Source organism: Cucumis melo, chromosome 7, assembly GCF_025177605.1.
Source record: "Cucumis melo cultivar AY chromosome 7, USDA_Cmelo_AY_1.0, whole genome shotgun sequence".
Lineage (NCBI taxonomy): Eukaryota > Viridiplantae > Streptophyta > Magnoliopsida > Cucurbitales > Cucurbitaceae > Cucumis > Cucumis melo.
The window spans coordinates 28992708-29013195 of record NC_066863.1 but is presented as its reverse complement, the minus strand read 5'-3'; the positions used below and the strand labels follow the sequence as shown (position 1 = coordinate 29013195).

The window sequence follows — 20488 nt, the reverse complement described above, 5'->3', positions numbered from 1 at the left end:
AATTATACAGAAAATTTCCATTTGTTTTTCTTAATCCAAGAAATTGTCTTAGTCTAACACATAAATCGATAGAAAATTTCTACTCACATCGTAATAATGTGTATTTTTATTCATCAACTTCTATTGTATTAAATAGATCGGCGAATCCTATAGTCAATAATAATACGTTACACGATAAAGTTAAAGAAAAGCAACTACTAATCAAATGGTCGGGATTGGTGTGTCACTTCGTTCAAGATTCATATGCTATGAATATAGTACATATGCTACTGTTTTGTTTGGTCCATAGCTTGAGGGTGAATTCCAATGTTCATTTTTTAAATATTGATTTAGTCCTTTAGTGAAAGTTTTTGACATTTAACTAGAAGCATCATCAAAGATCTCTACACAAATACACAATTGAAGAATCTCCCCAGATCTTTGTTCTCTTTATCCTATGCTTCCTTGAGAAATTGAGAGAATAGTGTTCTATTCTATCTGGACCATTGCGTGGTTTGGATCCCATTATCTATTTTACTAGAAAAAGGTGCATATATTTTTGCCCATTGAATGTGGAATGTTATTCAATATGCCTTTGGGGAAGTTAGCAAATCAACTAGGCCTCTATTTGGTGAGATTCTGCCACACCAATTGTCTGATGGCTTGGTAAAGATGATGAAAAAAAAAAAAGTTTGGTTTCATCTTGACACTTTCATTTTGATAGTTTATTCAAAGATTTACACTTTGGGGTTGTTAAGAGATCGTTACTGAATGAGTTTGTAATGTAATGTTTGAAGTGAGCATATTGGACTTGATTTGTAATACAAAACTCACTTTATTCCTAAAGTTTTCAACCCAACACTATTTCTTACTTTTTTCTACCTTTACGGTCCTATTTCTGTCCTCGATTCCTCACTCCTTCCAACAACACTCAAATTTTCGATAATTCTTATTATATTCCATATAATGCATTGGTTAGAATTCTACGAGGTATTTGACATAACTTCACACTCTTAAGTCTTAACAAGCAACGAGATGGACTCAATAATAAGAGTAACATATGACTTTTGAGATTGGATTTAAGAACATTTGCCAACAATCAAAAGTAATATACTTCAATACTTCTAAAAGAATCACTCAAGAGAGTGCTTATAGAAGAACTGATTTCACCCAAAAACACCTAAAACTCACCCTGAAAGCACTTAAAAAAGATCACCCAAACATAGTTTGGTTGGCCCTACAAATCTCTGAACATAGTCTTTTAGCATTTCTCGCATTAAATTAAGTAATTGGGAAACAATGCTCCCTAACAACAAAAAAAATTCATCAAATACAAACAGAAGATTATAAGCAGAAAATACCAAGGTTTCTTGTTTCAACTTATCTTTTAAGTATTGCTTCATTTGAACTTCACCCCATCATCCTCCAACAAAATTGAAGCTATGATATTCCTCATCTTTTAACTGCAAATTTCCTTAAAATATCTTCTTCTCCACAAAATCTCAGCTGCTATCTTTCCTTAGCAGTAGCCGCTACGGATAAATGAAACATGTACAACTCAAATGTATAGGCCTCATAAAAGTAATATCATACCTCAGAGATGAAACCTATAGCAGCAATGGTTTTAATGGAAACTCGTGTTCAATTCATGGAAACGGGCAAGAAAAGGAAATGAGTTAAGCAATAAATGATATTAAATTATAGACAAAAGCGCTACCAAAACATTGCTTCCATTTCTTTCTAATGTTTCTTAATGGAAATTGAATGAGGAATGATAGGTAAAGCAGAAGCGAAAATCAAGTGTACAATGGCAGATCTGTCCAAGCTCCAGAGACATGGCCATTCTCACAGACATAAGCTCGAACAACTGGCTCACCGTCATCATGATAACCAAAAACCCGCCTTAAACAGAAGGCAGAATGCAGATCCCAAGTCTCTTTACAAGAACAAAACGCACAATTCAGATCAATTTTGTTCCTATTCCCATCTTTTATGGTCCTCCAAACATGAGACCCTTTGAAATTCTTGAAAATCCCTCTAAAAAGCATGTAATTTCGCTTCTCTTCAATATGAACACATCCAGGCCAATCACAAATGTAAAGAGAATCACCTCGAAATCGACTCCGAAGCAGCTTATTCCCTTGTTCCCTGCTTAAATTCCAAACCCCAGATGCCAAATGCGATCTCATAGACCTACAGATCTTCCTCCTCTTGGAAACACAAAATTCCCTATCCGCCATAAAAACCCCTTTCTCCACTTTGGTAGAACCAATTTGAGGGTCGAGAACATCTGGGGCTTCAGAATCATTATACATAGTGTCCAAATACAGATCGTCGTAAAGAGACCAAGCACAATCAGAAGCAGAAGCAGAAGCAGAAGCAGAGAGATCAGAATTAACCTCAAATAAAGCCGTAGAAGAAGGGGGGTCCGATTCGGGTTGGGAGTGTTGAGAATAACCCAATTTCATGTAATTTTCATCCGGACCCAGTTCCCGCTCGAGCCCAAAATCAGAATTCTCGAGAAGAACACCGGAATGGACGAGACCAGGACAACAAACAGCAAGCTTGTGAAGGGAAGCCCAACCACCGGCAGGAATAGAGTCGCCGACGAGAAGATCGGAAACGAGAGAAGGGATGGCGTTGGAACACTTGGTTTTCCAGCAGATGTTGCGGATTGTGGAGGAGAATTTGGTGGAAACACAAGCTAAACGAGCCCAGTTGCGGGGATCGTCTTCGAGCTTGAAGAAGATGTTGAGAAGAATGTCCTCGGGAAGGGTAGAGAAGAGAGAACCGGCCATAGGAAAGGGGAAAGGAGGGTTTGGAAATGGAAGAGAGAGTGAAGAAGAAGAAGAAAAAGAAAAAGAATGAGAAGGGGAAAGGGTCGGTGGTGGTGAAAGTGGAAGAGTGTCGTCGTCGTCGTCGTCTCCTTCAACATTTGCATCCACACATTTTAGCTCTTTGGTTTTGCGTCCACACAAAAGAAAATTTCCAACTTTGCATCATAAAAACACCAGCCAATTTTCCCCAATTATTTCCTTTCCCCAACTGCCACCTTTTCTTTTCTTCTTCTTCTTCTTTATTTTACTTATTTAGAATCTAAAATTTTATTATATTTTATAGATATTTTATCAAAATAATAATAATAATAATAAATACTTTAGGTGGTTATAAATTTCTATTCTAAAACCACTTTTCAATCTTTCAAAAAGTTTTTATCTCAAAATTATCATTGATGAAAACAAACATTGAAAATACTTAGACCAGATTTATACTTCAATCAATTCTTTTTGTGTAAACAAATTATATTTTAAAGCTAATAAAGGAATATTCAGCATTTTAAAGCTTCCTTCTATTCGCTTCTTTCTTATTTTACTTTATTCTATTTTGTTTTGTTTTATTTTATTTGAGGTGTAAAATTTAATATTTAAAAAAAAAATTATTGAAAATAGTAAAATGATAAAAAGTCTACCGATATGTATTAAATACTTCGATAGAAGTTTATTGATGTAATATAATTTGAAATTTTGTTATATTTTTATAAATATTTTGATTTATTACGTTTTATTTAAAAATATTCCACAATATTAGTATTGTTGAATTTTTTTAATTGTCTAATTTTAATTCTTTTTACTTTTAATAAATCTCATATTTAAAATAAACAGTTTTTTATCTAATGAGAATTTACTTTAAATTCCAAAGTATATTCTTCTTTGTTTTCATGATTATTATTATTTAACAATTTCGTTAAAAGTTAATTTTGAGAGATCAACAACAACAACAATAATCTCGGTTAACCAATTGTAAGTAACTCCATAGAAGCTAAACAAATTTGGTTTAAAAGATTTTATCAAAGAACAAGAAGAAGGAAGAGCTTGTTCTTAAAAGTTCAAGATCCTTAACTTTCCACAACCTAATTGATCAAATTAGACAGACACTTGGAAGGAGACAATCTTTCACGTAAATGGTCTAATCACATTTAAGAAAAAAAAACTCTTCAACTACCATGATAAATGTAAATACATAAAATTACAAATGCATAATTCATTAAAGATATGAATTTATAGATTCATTGTGACATTTGAATGAAGACGTGTCTTTGGATGCACGAAGAGTTATAACTCTTCACAATGGGTTGGAAACTTAACTTGGGAGTGCTCATTTAATATTTAAGCTAAATTACCAAATATTCACTTCTAAAAGTATAAAAAAAATCACTCCAAGAATAGTATCTAAGTTATAACGCTCCAAGATTGTATAAAAAGAAAAAGAAAAGGATATTAAAGAGGCAAAGGCAACATAAAGATGTGGTGGAGGTGAGTGTTTGCAATCCATGTTTTGATTGATAAGATGTCTATCTATAAGAGAAGTGAAAAGGCATTGGCCAAGCACACATTCACTTCACTCCATTGATAAGAAAGGAATCTCTTGTGAGTTTTGAGGTTGTTTCTCAATCTCCATTATTTTTCTTTATCTTGACAAACACCTTTCATCTTTTTACATTTTGCAAGCTATTGATTGATATTCCCCATTTAAATCTTTCAAATTTCTGCAAATCTTATCCTCCATATTTCCAACTCATTGATCAACTTCTGATGTGATATGTCTCTATTTCTCATATCATACTAATTTTAAATTCGCTTTAAATTTCATTCAAATGTCATTTCTAAAATCCAAAACTATATTTCACACAAATTTATTCAATAATGTCTGCAAGCCTTTAATTCATGCTACTTACTTACTGGCTTCAATAAATGTCTACATTTACATTAACACCTATATATGGATTCTTCAAACTTATGAATAAAGATTTGATGGTAACTTGAAATATAATTTGAAACTACAAGTAGATTTGAATTTAAGTTGGGTTAGGTAAGCTGCAATATAAGAAAAAAGAGACGTTAACTCCGGGAGAAGGTTTGTCAATCATAAGTGGGAAAACTCCTAACTAAACATCTAGCATTTGAGGCATAAATTTCACAATGTTCTACGTTAACCCTCTGCCATTAAATAATTTCCTCTTGTATTCAAGGTCCATATTCGGGATTGAGAATATCAGTTAAGAGGCCCTCGAGACGTTTAACGTAGGTTAAGGCTCCCCTTTATATGTGGATAGAAATCCAAACACTACAATGACCCTTTCCCCAGACAGATATATTTGAGAATAGCAATCTGCTTAGAGCCTTATTGATTAAACCAGAACTTGGAAATAAGATTTTAAGTGCCAATAACATGGTTAACATCATCTTCAAGCAGAAAATGCTATCCTTCTGATGGAGGAATGAAAAAATATACGAATTCGCCTAGTTGCATGACTTGTGAATTTCATACCGGATTCAGAAAAGACAGAATAGAATGTCATTAACAAGCCAAAAGGAAAAAAAAGTGTTCAAAATAACAACGCATGTCCACGCATTCTTCATTATTCGATCTCTGAATGATAATTACGACTATGCATGAGCAGTATCAACATGTTTACCCTCTTTGGCCTCCCGTTCAGCTGCCCTTAGTTTCCGCTGCTCCTCCTTATAAATACGGTTTCGTCTTTGGAACTGGAACGTATGGCCCAAACAAAGTAAATTGAATTAAAACGGGTACTTGCAAAGCAGGCAGAATCCTTTTTAATAAAAGCAGATCATACTACTACCATTTTGGATGTTTATCCACGTGTTCCTAACAGTGATGTGCTTAATCCTATTAATATAATGAATTTTGAGTTTTCAGTTAATCGTTCTGATTCTTTTCTAAAGAAAAAACGGCTTTCATTAAGGAAAAAAAATGAAAAAATATAGCACCATGCAAAAATTCCACTGAAGAAAGGGTTTCCAACTCAGTAAGATATTTTGTAAGAAATAATTACAAAAATCTTCGAAACCGAAACCCAAAGATAAACATGAAATCTCAGCAAGGATCAACCACACTAGGTCCCTCCCTGTACCACGAAACACTATTGTTCCTCTCCTCCCAAAGATCCAACCAATAATGCGCACACTTCCACAAACCAAAGAAAACGGTCTCTCTTTGGAAGGCAAATGGAAGAGGATCGTAATTGAATACCCCACTTGATTAATAAATATTAGAATTCAATTCACAATCATAATGGCTCCATTTTTTTCATCTAGGTCAAATTAGTAATTGACTGAATCAAATACCAGCTCGACTCACTATAAAATAGCAGGTATGTTAAAATTTTGGTTCTTAACGACATGGTGCATGACTAATCTATGGAATAATCGCAAGTACTATCTTGAGTCAGGATACTAGTTAAATATTTCTAGCATCTTAAGTTGGTAGCTATAATTTAAGTTTTGAACCATGATTGAAACCTCAAATGCATGTAAGATAACCGCTTCCACTTTGGACCAGTAAATCAACCAATGACGATGGTATTAATGATGCCAAAAAAAAAAATTAAATCAAAGCATTGACCAGTCCATTTAACTATGCTTAAAAGTGATATAACAAACTAATCCATATAACGTGATGGCAATTGCAGACAGAGGCTCACCGCTCAACGACATGAACAGAAGGAATATTTTATTCCAATATAAGGTGGCACCAAAAATAGTAATAGGATTGAGGTTCATTTCTGCCTCAAGTTAGCAGCATATCCCACAGAAAATCAGAAAAGATCATATGAATGCACGGTTGATTTTTTTAATAGAAACAACTACTTTCATTGATAAAAAAATGAAAGAATGAAAGGGAGAAAAAGCTTGGAAAACCGCTTTAAGAAGGGGTTTCCAACAAAGTAAGATGCTATTTAGAGGAAAAGTACTAAAAGTCTTTGGAACAGAAACCCAAAAAGAAACATGGAAACGACCAAGGACCAATCATCACCACGGTTCCTCTTCATACCTCTAAAACACTTTGTTATTCCTCTTCCCCCAAAGTTGGGTGGGGGGGTGGATCGCCAAGATAATAATATTAAAACACTGTAGTTGCAAAGGCTGATATATTAAGAGTACCAATTTGCATACTACTCATAGAATGGTGGCCAGTAACCCCAACAACAGAGAAGCTTAGTTTTTTATTTCCTAATTATTTGTAACTAAAGTTGCTTTCTTCCATATAGGGACATGACATTCTTCTGTTATTCATTATCATTACTAGGCTGATAGGCCCGAGTTATGAGAGTTTATTCTCGTAGGCATAATAAAAGAGGTGCAGTTAGGTGAGAGACAATGTAGTGCGCGTGTAGGTCCCAAAGAAAATTGTTTGTTCAGGGGACTTGAGTTGCTGAGTATATATAGATATATATTGTTTGGCTAGGTAGCATCTTGCTTAGATAGAAACTTCTTCTTTAGAGGGTTTCTTTTTTTTCGTAGGTTTGGTTTATTATGCCCTAGACCCTAGTATTCTTTTTTTTTTTTTCAATGAAGCAGTTGTTTCCATAAAATATTTAGTTTGGCTGAGTGGGTGAGGTAGGTTTTGGTTAATATCTTGTATTTGGGTTCTCTTAAGAGAATTGGGGGAGAGTGCAGCTCTTAAGTCCTTCCCGAGTGCTTGTTGATAATAAAATTGATTCCAAGGCCTAACACAAGCATCCATAAAGATGCAACATAACCCAAAAATCGGTTCTGCTTATCACAGTCTTGTGTTAAACTTAGAAACCCTTGATGTTGTTTAAGTGGCTTTTCACAAATTCAAATCTTCATAAATCATAGGTAAGCTGTATCCCCGTTCTTCAACGATATAAAGGTGCCCTGTTTTATTTTAACAAGTAAGCATCTATATGTTCAATTTGCAAAAGACATATCCCACTATCATGTCCTTTTCTTTGGGAATAAAACAAACGCAGAACTCAATGCTGTTATAGTAAGTGTAAATAGATACATATCTTCGTAGAGAAGATCTATGTTCAGTAGCATAAACGCACTATTGCGTGTTAGCAGAAAGGCCTATACTGATTATTTTATCGGATGTCCCTGAAGGGATGCCTAAACTGATTATGACTTTCTTCTTTCTTTCAAACTCGTCTTTCCTTTTCTTTTTTTCCTTCTTCGTCCTATGAGTTCAGCAGTTACAGGAGTAAGGGGTTGAATCATCTTTGGGAAGGTAATTTGTGTCTTATCCATTGAATTGGCTTAAACAGATTATAACACGCAATGCGTGGCATGGCAAGCGGTTCGCTTGAAAGAATAAAGTCGGCCTATCCCTCTCCCTCATTAGACACAAAACTTAAAATGTAAGAGGTCGACTTGAGATGGATAGCTCCACCGTGCTTCTCTAAAACATTTTTTCTTGTTAACAAAACTCTAAAAAGTTCATCGGAAGGTTTAACGCTATTTGGAACTGGAAACAGAAGCCACAAAACCTTATTTAACCGTCGACATGACGCGACACTTTCCTAATCGATCACTATCACCTAAAGCAACAAAAATCCAAGTAGCCGAAAATTCAAATCTTTCCAGAAATTTTGTCAATCGACAAATTACATATAAAACAAGATCTAAACCACATCTCACTAAACCCTCTTCGGATGCGATGTCAAAAACAAGAGCCGTGGTCGAATTAAACAACAGAAGTTCAAAGGAACGAGGAACCAGAAATCCAATCCCTATTCAGCCAACCAACCAATCTAACCTATACATGAACGATTGGGAGAAACAGAAGCAACATAGAGTTAAGGGAAATGCAAGGTGTTACCTCCTTGGTATGGTGGAGGCACTCGAGGTAATCTTCACGGAGTAGAGAACAGTCCTTTGGTTCTCGGCAGCGGGACATACAATCGCTAAAATCAATCCAGAAATCGTAGCATCGGCCCTTGCTTCCGTCGATTCCCCACCCTGACGCCATACTTCTGAATCTCTCGAGGTTAGCACTGAATCGGAGTCTTGTTGTGTTTGTTTGGTGTGGTTCGAACCGCTAAGGACGAGTGGAAGTTACTAAAATGTGAGGATTCTGGTTTCGGTTTTTGAGAATAATCGTTTTACAAAAGTAGCACACTTTTATTTTTTGTTTTTAAGAATAGCACGGTTTTCTAAAATTTGTAAAATTATTATTTTTTCGGTCAGTTTCAAGCAAATTTCCTAAAATAAGATTATCGATTTGTTTTGTTTTGTGTTCTCTGCATGCATTAGGAGAATTGACGAGAGCTCTTGTCCATTCGTACATAGTTAAGCTGAGTTCATGTTGACAATTAGTCTACATTTTTCTACATGAATATAGTTAAATAAAATGAAACTTTTTATTTCAAATTTTTTCCAATTAATTTTTTCGACTGTATTCTTCATGTTGCTCCCCTCTATACTTTGCTATTAGTTCTTTAATGGAATATCCTCGTTAATTTTAGCGATCAATGGAGTATCACTATTTTTCTTTTCAACAATTCAACTTTCAATTTCTCCGAATTTTGAGAATTATAAAAGAAAAAAAATATCTATTTCTCATCATTTATCGGATAGAAAAATGTCATAGAAAACGAATATCTATATTGTGATGGTTTTTTGTTATTTTCATTTTGATACATTTTTCTCTTAGCTTTTTGTTCCACCATTCTATTATTTATCTACTTTTTCCAAAATTCTAACATTCCTTTGATACGTGGATTCATTTAACATATAACTATTGTACTTAAGTAGACAACATACAATTATTTATAAAATAAAAAATCCTACAACATACTTTAACAATCATATAACGTTTTGAGCTAAAAATGCACAAAAAATAGAAACTAAAAATGATCGTTGAGTTAAATGGGAGGAGGTGGTTGTTGAAGTTGAACATTGGCTATAAGAGTTATCATTGAAGTCGTGTCAGTGCCAGTAACTGATCATTAGAGTTTGTTGCACGAAGGTGGTTGTCAAATTGGTCATCGAAGTTGTCATATGAGTGATTGCCTAGCCCAAAATTGTCATCGGAGTTGTCGTCAAATTTATTGTCGGACCTCGAAATTGGTCGTTAGAGTTGGTTGCCAGAGCCAATATTGAGCATTGGAAAGTGGTCGTCTGCGTCGGTTCCATGACAACGATACTTGTCAACAGGACCCAATGAATGAAGCATTGAAAACATTTGAATAAGTAAAAGTTAGAGTGAGTTGGTAGTAGTATGTTACACCAACTCAGCTCTGTTAACATCTTTTTCTTTTTAATTAAGCTTAAAAGCTCTTTTAACCTTTAAATTTTTATTTATTACCTATATTTTACTAATGTTTTGAAAACCATGTTAGATCTCGAAAACTAAAAAAATTAATTTTAAAAAATTTGTTTATTATTTAAAATGTAATCGATTGAAAATAAACTTAATTTTTTAAAAATAAAAAACAAAAAGTACAAAGTTAGTTCTATAACTAATTTGTTTTTAGGTTTCTAAGTTTTTAGTGGCAATGATATTTCAACCACCTATTCTCCAATTTTGTACATGGCTTGTGCCTTATTTTTTATTTATTTATTTTAAGCAGTTAATTGCTTATTCATAGTTGTTTTACTATAATAGTATCCGACGTTGTCCAATGGTGATTTGCCATCATTGCAATCAATCCAAAAAGTTAAAAATAACACGAGTCTTAGAAATTACGATATTAAATAACTCGAACATTTGAATCAATCGATGATTTTACATGTTATTAGAAGACGGTTTATGAGATTTGTTTTTATAAATTCCCGTAATATCATTTTCTCTCAAATTCATACAAACATCTTTCGAATTGATAGGAAATCAATACATTTCATTGGTAGTTTCTCAACTCAAAACATTGACAATATAATATATAAATCAATACACTACAGTAATAAAGATAGCCACGAAATTACAATATTCATAAACATGAATGGATTTATGTTCAAATCCAAAATTACGTCTAAAGTGATTGTCCATATATAATTCGTGTTCTTTAAAAACTAAAAACACAAAAATGAAACTTGAAAAACACACACATATATATTATATTAGCGATGTTTTTTTTTTTTTTTGTTTGGTGTTATAATTCTTTATGTTATAATGAATATAACGACTTTGGCCTCCATACTGATATTGAAGTCATGGAAACATAAAAGAGTCGATACAAATAGAGACATGTTTGATGTTATCCAAAATTTACTAAAGTGAATTAAAAAAACTAACCATCAAATTGAATGGTAGTTTTTTAATTTTAAAAATTTAAAAATGATGTAATCTTAAAATTTATATTAAAAAATATATAAATTGTGCATTAATATAGATAATTTACGGTTTAATTTCTAAATTTATTAGAACTTATTTATAACTCCAATTTTTATTATAATCGCAACCATCGTTATAATTTATGTGTGTTTTGGAATTTGACTTTATTTAAAATGAAAAAAGAAAGAAAAAAAGCAAAACGGAATACGGGCCCACGTACTATGCGAAATCCTTGCGCGCGAAGTTTACCGTACGCAAAAAGCGATTTCTATAGCACTTTCTGCCCTTTATAAAGCTTCAAAATATTTCCTATTTTACCCCTTTGTTTGTGTCAAATTACCGAAGACTAACGACGACCGTCGTGTCAACATATACAAACCCCGCCCTTCCTCCTCCTCCACGATCACTCTTCAGTCTACTCAAGCTAAGCTACGCAGACCAGAGGATTCCATTCTGAGAGTGAAGAAAGTCCTAAAGCTTCGCCTTAATGGCTTCCTCTTCTTCTTCTTCTTCTTCTTCTTCTTCCTCGTCCTCCTCCCCCTCTCCCCTTGTTTTCTCGGCTTTACCTGTCATGTCGCTCAGGGAGAGAATCGTAGAGAAAATCCGCCAGAATCGCGTTACGCTTATCGTTGGCGAAACTGGCTGTGGTATGGTACCTTTGTACCTGTTTATTCCTCTTTTGTTTATTGTCTTTCGGCTGGATGAAGCATGAACTTACGGTTTTCGTCATGTGATCGTTGTTTCTGATGGACCCCTCTTCCCCCCCTCCCCTCTATTAAGTTTCTGTAGTCATTGTGAGTTTATTTATTTATTGTGCTTAATGACTTGATATTTTGAAGAAAATGGGGGAAGAGATGGAAAGTAGAGAATGACAGTGTTCGTTTAAGGGAAGGCAATGTTTGCTATTAGGTTGTCCTATCGGTTAAAGCTGCATGGTTGTTAGTTTTTTCTAGATTATAGTGGTTATGGACTATCTATGTTTTTTAGGTTCTACTGCATTGTGTTTTCAGGGAAGAGCTCTCAAATTCCTCAATTTCTTTTGGAAGAAGACATGGGGCCTATTCTTTGTACGCAACCTAGGCGTTTTGCTGTTGTTGCCATTGCGAATATGGTTGCTCGAGCTCGTAACTGTAACGTTGGAGAAGAGGTTGGATATCATATAGGTCATTCAAAGCACTCATCGGAAAAGTACGTATGAGACTGTTGATGTGTGAATTCTCCATTTCGTGTTAGAACTGATTGTTGCTTACTGTATTTTGAGATGTATTTTTGTATAATTTTACGAATGCTTCACGCTTCCAGATCGAAGATTGTTTTTAAAACTGCCGGGGTTTTGTTGGAAGAAATGCGTGACAGGGGTTTAAACGCACTCAACTACAAGGTGATTGTACTCGATGAAGTGCATGAAAGATCAGTGGAGTCTGATCTTGTTCTTGTGTGCGTGAAGCAGTTTCTGTCGAAGCACCATGATCTGAGGTCAGCACTTTGCTTTAGCCTTTATCAGCCCTTGTTAGAAATTTGGCTTTTGGCAAGTTGACATTCTGGGATCAAACTTGCTGTTGGAGCTGATCTTTTGAAGTATTTGTTAGGGTGGTATTGATGTCAGCAACTGCTGACATTGGACGGTATAGGGATTATTTCAAGGACCTTGGTAGAGGCGAACGTGTTGAAGTGCTTGCAATTCCTAACTCAAACCAAAAATCTTTCTTTGAACGAAAAGTTTCATATCTTGAAGAGGTGAGCTCTTGCTATTATTTCTAATTGATCTTGTATGTTTTACTGGTTCTGTGATTAACCGTTCTTTCATTGTGTATGTTTTCTTCTTGTTTGGTAGCATATTGAACGTGGTAATATTTTCCAAATTACTTGATTGTTTAAACAATCATAATCAATTGCTTAAAAATTGTCTTGGGCTAAAAGGTATGGTAATAATTCTTATCGCCGTTGACCAATTAATAGACAAGCTCAATGTGATGTAACGAATCATATCATCCAAATCTATATGTTAATGATCTAAAACATCAATTTCCATCATTCGTGGTGAGCTAGGAAGATAAAAAAATCGAGCCAATCAACCGAAAGTGAACTAACCGATTTCAGTCGGTTGGTTTCATATTTAACTTTGTATTGGTCGGTTGACAAGCTCCAAGAAGGTTAAACTTATCGAAACAACTGATTTGTGATTATATTAAAAAAATTAGTTCACTACTCATGCATTAAGGGATGGTAGAAAACCATGGGCATGATCCTAAAACTACTAATGGTTTTATATAAATAGGTAATGGTTACCTATATATATTTAATAATTTCCTATATATTGGTCGTCATTACCTAATTAAAAAAATGATTTCTTATATGTAGTTGATAAGAATTTCCGGTACTAGATTCGGATTGTGATTTCACTAAACTCTTTTGAGTTTTCTCACTACCCAAATGTTAAGGGTCAGATAGGTTGTCTTGTGAGATTAGTTGAGGTGCACTCAAGTTGACTCGACCGAAGAAGCACATCTTCAACTGTACACAGAATCGGTATTGGATACATTTATGAAATGGATTCGTCCAGGAATGTGGTCGGTATGTGATCTGAAGTTTGAGGGCTTCTATTGTTTGTCCTTTTGGTATTTGTTGGATCCCTCTCCCACTAGTAAGTCTGTTGTTAGGATTAAGGTTTCAAGGAAAGTTAAGTTCTTTTCTTGACAAGTTTTATTGGGTTGTGTGAACTTGTTGGATTGGCTTTTGAGGAAATTATCTTTGTTAGTTGGTCAACTGTACGCTCTCTGTTGAAAGGTAGAGGAAGACCTGGATCATTTATTTTGGAGTTGGGAGTTCGTAAGGTCGATATGGAATTGCTTTTTTTTCTTCAGAAGTTCGGTTTCATGTTGGCTCCTCAAAGAGTGTCCGTGGTTCAATCGAGAAGTTCCTCCATTTATCTTTTAGAGAGAAGAGTTACTTTCTTTGGGAGGCACAGGTGCATGTCATTCTATAGATGTTACGGAGAGAAATAACAAAATGTTCAGAATGTAGGAGGGGGACCGTGATGTTTGGTCCTTCGTGAAGTTTTATGTCTCCCTGTGGGCTTTGATTTTGAAGGCCTTTTGTAATTGTTTTTGGGTAACATTTTAGTTAGTTGGTCCCCATTTTTTAAGGGTTTTTTCTGTGGGCTTGGCTCAATGAAAGCTGTGTTAAAAAATGTGATTTGAAGTATTTGACTTGACAGAATTTTACATGGTCCACAAAAAGAAATTTTTAGAACTACTGATCGCTTCCAAATATTAGTTATTTTGTTTCAATTTTGATCATATTTTCCATTGACAGGTTACAGAATTACTTGGGATCGAGTCAGATTTACAATCATCTAGATATTGCAATGGTTTCAGCCCTTACACATCTCCTGTGGAAATTAAGCCTGAAGTACACAGACTTATCCACAATTTGTTGTTGCATATTCATAAGAATGAGTCTGATATTGAAAAGAGTATCTTGATTTTTCTTCCTACATATTATTCCCTGGAGCAACAATGGCATCTCCTGAAGTCTCATAGTTCTTTTAAGGTTTATATTTTACATAGCAGTATTGACATTGAACAAGCTTTGACTGCTATGAGGATTTGGAAGTCACATCGGAAGGTATGTTTACCCTTTTAAAACAATATAACGACTATTCATGAAAAAAAAGGAGATAGAAAATCTATAGTTTTTAAATTTTGATGTAAAGCAAGCAATATGGAAACTAATTTTAATGTGTTTCTGACAGTGCTTCTGATATAAGTTGGTTTCTGTTTTATTCTCCATATTTGAATGTTAGATACTTCCACATTGGTTTGGAACTTGTTGTGGTTCTTGACAACCTTTTTAATCTTAACTAATTACTATTGTTTGACAACTATGCTTCCTCTCTTTTCTTACAGTTGATACTGTTATTCAATTGTTATGCGCTGAAATTTTTGCTGCAGATAATATTAGCAACAAATATTGCTGAATCGTCCGTCACAATACCAAAAGTAGCATATGTAATTGACTCATGCAGGTCTTTGCAAGTGTATTGGGATAATAATCAGAAAAAGGATTCTGCACAGGTTGTCTGGATATCTAAGTCTCAGGTATATGATCCCATATACTGCCTCACATCTTGTTCACATAAGTTCTAATTTTAACTTGGCTTTCTTTTTAACAAAAAAAATTAAATGAGATGGGTCTAGACATATATGTATGGTCAGAAAAAAGTATAGTTTTCAAAATCATCAAGGTTGCCTTCTTTGTTTTAAATATGCCTTTCATTATTACACATCATATACAATTCAGAAGACAAAACATTGGATTGCATCGGGTCCTGACTTTCTTCGCTATGTCCCTTCTATCGCATGGTGGGTCTTTAGTTTTGTGCCTTATGGTAAATGGTAAAAAAAGGAGAGATGGGATTCTGAACTCATTTCTATTTATAGTTGGTACAAAATCACAATTGAACATGGTGTCATTATAAAATCGTATTGCTTAATTGAATTCCTTTAGTTTTAACTAATCATACTTAATTAAAATATTGATTTTAGGTTTAACGTGAATTAAATATTATCAATAAATTTAAATGGACTTAGTCTATTAGGTAATTAACATATAATTGGGTTTTCAGATAATTAATAAGAATAATTATATTCTCCAATTGTCATTACTATTCCTACAAATAGCACAAGTAATCCGTTCCCAACTATCCTATTTCCAACCATCTAGTCTAAGCTTTCCATTCTCATTACTGCTTATTAAATGACCCTCTAAAGCCTTTTGGACTCCCCTTCTTTATGTATTGAGTTTTAGATTCTTACTCCACTCTCACCCTTCTCGAGCCCAATATTCTTATCGTTTACAAAGAATCATTTTTTCTTATTATCACCTTTGATAGCCCCCACCCTCCCATTTCAATAAAGAGACTTAATAATTTGTATTGTTGCAAACAAGGATGAGAAGTCAGATTGAGGACTTCTATATGACTGCAGATTTTCCACAAAATTAATAGTTTAATTATTGACCAAATTTCATCTTTTATTTGCAATATGCCTCAGGCTGAGCAGCGTAGAGGAAGGACTGGACGAACCTGTGATGGGCAAGTTTATCGATTGGTAACAAGATCATTTTACCACAACTTTGAAGATTTTGAACGACCAGATATACTGAGGTTATCATTGAGGCAGCAAGTACTCCTAATTTGCTCAACAGAATCCAAAGCAATTAATGATCCAACTGGTATGGTATTCTCTTGGTGACTGGTTTTCTGGCTAAACCGAGGACCATTTTCATATTTTCATTATCTTGTTATGTAGGATATGTGTAGAAATTAGAGGAATAAAAATATTGATCTCCTTTTTTCTCTCATTGAATATGTGCAAATTAGTTCTTCTTATATTGGAGAAAAAACTTCATACAAATATGGAAAGAATAAAAACAATAAAAGATAAAATATTAAATAATATTTATGTACAAATATAGAAATTCCACCAATATGTTAAACCGTCTCTCCCTCTTTTATGAAAGATATGCATTTTTTTCTTAATCACAAAACGAGAAGAAACCATAGAAATACTTTAAATTCATATAATTTTAGAGGAATGAGACTAATGCCCAAAGTTCAAGAGAATTATACAATGAGCAAAAAGAACTATGGATTAGGAGGTGCACCTGACCATCTTAACTTGGTTTGACACATTCTTAGCACCCATAAATGGACAAAGACTAAATCACATCTCAAGCTAAAGAAGAACTATTAAGGCCAAACAAAGCAACTAGTACAAAACCCTATGTGAGGACAAATACAAAAGAGACTCAAAATAGAATAACTAGACGAGCTTTGATCCCTTAAAGCAAGCAGTTGGTAGACTGAAAAGCGTGGTGCACTCCAAATAAGCATGAGGCTTGAAAGTAGTAGTCTTTGAAATCCTTACATGATGAACTTTAGAACAAGAATAAAAGATAAGAAACATCTTATTCTTTTTTTAAAGGAAAAGGAAAAAAAAAACGGTTGAAAAATTGTTGTCTTTTCTTTTGTCTTTGTACTTTAAGCCTTAAGTCTCATTTTACTCATTCAATTAAAGGTTCTGTTTTCTTAAAAAATAATAATAATAAAAAGTTGTGCCAATTGAGTGCTATTGATCATCGTGATGTCTTGCTTTTTAAACCATTTGTTGTTGTAGACAAAGGATTGTGTATGGTATTGCTATAGTCTATGAGATGGATGGACATTGATTTATGGAACTTGGATTGTAGTCTTGCTGCAGAAAACTCTTGATCCACCTGCTGCTAATGTCGTTGAAGATGCTTTGAGTTTGCTTGTTCACATGCAAGCACTTAAAAGATCTCCAAGAGGCAGATACGAACCTACATATTATGGAAGTTTACTAGCCAGTTTCTCGCTGTCATTTGATTCTTCTGTGCTGATACTCAAGTTTGGAGACATCGGAATGCTCCATGAGGGAATTTTGCTAGGCATATTAATGGATACACAGCCTTTACCTGTACTTCGTCCTTTTGGAGAGAATAATTTGGTATCTTTTTACTATTGTTATTTGGATATTCCTGTTAAGAAAATTATTATTTGCATGCCCCCTTTTAATATCTGCAGACTATTCAATCAACTTTGAACGGTATTGTTACAGTATGCAGAGTACATAAAAAGCTACTTTGATGGAGAGAGCATTGATACAATTCAACTTGGCTTTAAAGAAATGGCATTGTTGGGAAACTTGCATGCATTCCACTTCTGGGAAAGGGTTTATAAGGTATTTTCTTTGTTTGAAGAGTAATAACTTTTTTTCCCATGATGGGCACATACTCTAATCCCTCTTTTCATAACAGGATAAGATCCGAGTTGAATATTTGAACAAACTTTTAAATCCAAATAAAACACAAACTACCAAATCTCCACCTTCCAAGAATGAAGAAGAATGGTGTTCTTTTCACAGTCTTGTGCATTCATCTCTAAATCACGTCTCTGAAATGTGTATGGACTTCATCAATCCCAGCGCACTTCAATTATTCTTTATTTCATTTTACCAGCTCTTGCTTCTGTCTGCGTCTTTATATTCCCTTGGTGCTTATCCTACTTAACCTATGCGTTTCTTTGTCTACCTTTCAGACGAAGATATCATACATACTTTGCACCAGTTTCGACCCAGATTTTTGGGTATGTGCGACATTCTAAGATCATCTTATGCTCCTACTCAGTTTCAGCATTCTTGCGTTCTTAAACGTCTCGAAAATGGAGATGATCAGTCAAGTGAATCAAGAACCTGTGTGTCTCTACCTTATGTTGCTTCCAGCTATTCCCGGACTAACCAAGTAGCTGGGAAGTTGGCAGATGTGATCAAACAGGTACTCATATTTTAGTATTACTATTTTCTATGGAAGTTGATCGTTCACTAACTATTCATTTTGAACAGATGAAAGTTTTTTATGCGAAAGAAGAGCCAAACAACCATTCCTTAAGTTCTATAAACGATGGTTTTAATGTCCATAATGGGACCTCTATTTGTGTTTACTTTCTCAATGGATCCTGCAATCGAGGCAGTCGGTGCATATTTTCTCACTCACTTCAATCAAAGAGAGCCACTTGCAAGTTTTTCTTCTCTCTCCAGGTATCTACCTAGCGATGCTTGAAAATATAGTCAATTATACCAATTCTTATTCCTGACCAATGAAATTCTTGAGCGGTGCTTAAAATTATTTAAGGCTGAAGCAACCGTTAATTTTCGTGAATTCTATAAAATAATTTTTTTTGGTCTTTGCTCGTATGGGTCAAGAAAAATGACAAAAAGAAACGGGGAGAATATAATGTTGCTTTTCCTCTTCTGAAGTGTATGCTTCACGAAATCTTTATTGGGGTTTTACGGCTGTCTTGTTTTTTTTCCCTCCTAATACTATAAAAAGCTATGGCCTCTTCCTATGGCAGGGTTGTCGAAATGGAGACTCTTGTCTCTTTTCTCATGATCAGAGTCCATCAAAATCTCTTTCATTTAAATCAACTTTATGCCTGCCAGAAGATGGGATTGCTCATGCTTCAACGCTTGAAAAGTATTTTCCTAAATCAGGTGGCTGCATTCTTGTCATGGATGATGCCGGGTTTCATTTCTCATCAAACTTGGCTCGCCACTGTGATCCATCTAAAATCATTTGTACAACTAATCTTTCACATTCAGATATCTACGACGCTTCATTAAATGACGCAAAAAAATTCTGGGAACTCTCCCATCCTGATGAAACCATAATTTCCAATGGGGAAAATCAAATTCCTTGGTACGATGTTAAATGTATTTTGTGGTTTCCACGTTTTGCAAGTTCGAAGGAAAATCTGGACATAGAGAAGATCCTATTGCAGAATTTTTTTGATCTTCTAGCCATTCGAATATTGGCCGATGCACTCCACGGAGTTCAAGTTATTCTTACCATGAATAACATCAGATTTTCACAACTCCAGGTGATTTTTTCTTTCACATTAAGAAACAAAAAACTTGTAGTCGGTCAATATTTTCATGATAAATATTAGGTGATATAAAACATCTGAATGAATATTCTACCCAGTGAATGGCCAGTTGCAATACATTTGCGATGATTTTGAAAGCACTTTGTTGGTATTTTGTATTGTTATAGGTTGAGAAGTTGGGGAGAGATAGCTTTTTCTTCCTAAGTGAGTCATTCCCCTACGATGAAAGAAGCTTTGGGGAGTTGCCAGACAAGCTAACGACTAAAAAGGGGATGTTGACATCAAAACCGGTCTCCTATGTTTTCGACTTGCGACCACCTAGTAGCGTCCTCTTTGGTAACTACCGAGCAACACTCCGTCAATGCCTATACGATGTCGAAAGTCCATCTCTGGTTTGCCCTTAATCTCTTTGTTGATATAGGAATTTACTTTTGTCTATAGCGTCTTGGCTTGATTCTACGTAAGTACATAAAGAAGGCCACCTTAAATTATCGAAGACCAAGTGAAGTAAATGTGGCTTTATTTCACATGGAACCTTGTTCTTAGGAGAATTAATTGAAAGTCGAATCAATTATGAATGATTAGTATGGCTTTTGAACAGTTTTGGGAATTGGGTTTGGAGAAAGGTATCATTATGTTTTTATTTTTTAGACTAAAATCCTAAAGCAAATGTTTATAATATACTGATAGCGGGGAAGGATAATCTCAAGTAACAGTGAGATCGGGTGAGATTTGTTTTAAATTTTAATTTTGTTTTTCCTTCCGTGTATATATATATTTATATTTTTTCATCAATATTCGATCGATATTAATTTTTTTATTATTACTAATAATAATAATAATAATAATAATTATTATTATTACTAGCTAATCTTATAATATCATGCATATGATGGATTTAAAGATCAAGATGCGAATAAAAGCATTCAGCTACCCTTCATGTTG

General features: G+C 34.3%; 3 protein-coding genes across 3 annotated transcripts; 1 reads left to right on the top strand and 2 right to left on the bottom strand.

Annotated features, from left to right (window-relative positions):
- Window positions 1-1223: 1223 nt before the first annotated feature.
- Window positions 1224-3100, bottom strand: LOC103494775 (phytochrome A-associated F-box protein). Its single transcript, XM_017046002.2, has one exon. The coding sequence runs from the start codon at window positions 2775-2777 to the stop codon at window positions 1776-1778; it is 1002 nt and encodes a 333-aa protein (XP_016901491.2). The 5' UTR covers window positions 2778-3100; the 3' UTR covers window positions 1224-1775.
- Window positions 3101-5133: 2033 nt separating this feature from the next.
- Window positions 5134-8907, bottom strand: LOC103494774 (NADH dehydrogenase [ubiquinone] iron-sulfur protein 5-B). The gene is made up of 2 exons (XM_008456123.3): window positions 8626-8907; window positions 5134-5528 (listed from the first exon to the last, which is right to left on the bottom strand). Exons 1-2 carry the CDS (start codon window positions 8773-8775, stop codon window positions 5427-5429), a joined length of 252 nt encoding a protein of 83 aa, XP_008454345.1. The 5' UTR covers window positions 8776-8907; the 3' UTR covers window positions 5134-5426.
- Window positions 8908-11419: 2512 nt separating this feature from the next.
- On the top strand, window positions 11420-20338 carry LOC103494773 (DExH-box ATP-dependent RNA helicase DExH8). Its single transcript, XM_008456122.3, has 14 exons — window positions 11420-11726; window positions 12090-12267; window positions 12382-12555; window positions 12669-12816; window positions 14395-14706; window positions 15033-15179; window positions 16134-16314; window positions 17332-17609; window positions 17721-17843; window positions 17920-18064; window positions 18200-18435; window positions 18504-18698; window positions 19013-19537; window positions 19711-20338. Exons 1-14 carry the CDS (start codon window positions 11567-11569, stop codon window positions 19945-19947), a joined length of 3039 nt encoding a protein of 1012 aa, XP_008454344.2. The 5' UTR covers window positions 11420-11566; the 3' UTR covers window positions 19948-20338.
- Window positions 20339-20488: the final 150 nt, after the last annotated feature.

Excerpts from the sequence above, each read along its gene's own strand:
- LOC103494773 (XM_008456122.3), top strand. The coding sequence starts at position 11,567 with ATGGCTTCCTCTTCTTCTTCTTCTTCTTCTTCTTCTTCCTCGTCCTCC. Across the intron at positions 12,556-12,668 it reads TCGAAGCACCATGATCTGAG|GGTGGTATTGATGTCAGCAA; the intron begins GTCAGCACTTTG and ends AGTATTTGTTAG. Across the intron at positions 19,538-19,710 it reads TCAGATTTTCACAACTCCAG|GTTGAGAAGTTGGGGAGAGA; the intron begins GTGATTTTTTCT and ends GTATTGTTATAG.
- LOC103494774 (XM_008456123.3), bottom strand. The coding sequence starts at position 8,775 with ATGGCGTCAGGGTGGGGAATCGACGGAAGCAAGGGCCGATGCTACGAT. Across the intron at positions 5,529-8,625 it reads GCCTCCACCATACCAAGGAG|TTCCAAAGACGAAACCGTAT; the intron begins GTAACACCTTGC and ends CATACGTTCCAG.
- LOC103494775 (XM_017046002.2), bottom strand. The coding sequence starts at position 2,777 with ATGGCCGGTTCTCTCTTCTCTACCCTTCCCGAGGACATTCTTCTCAAC.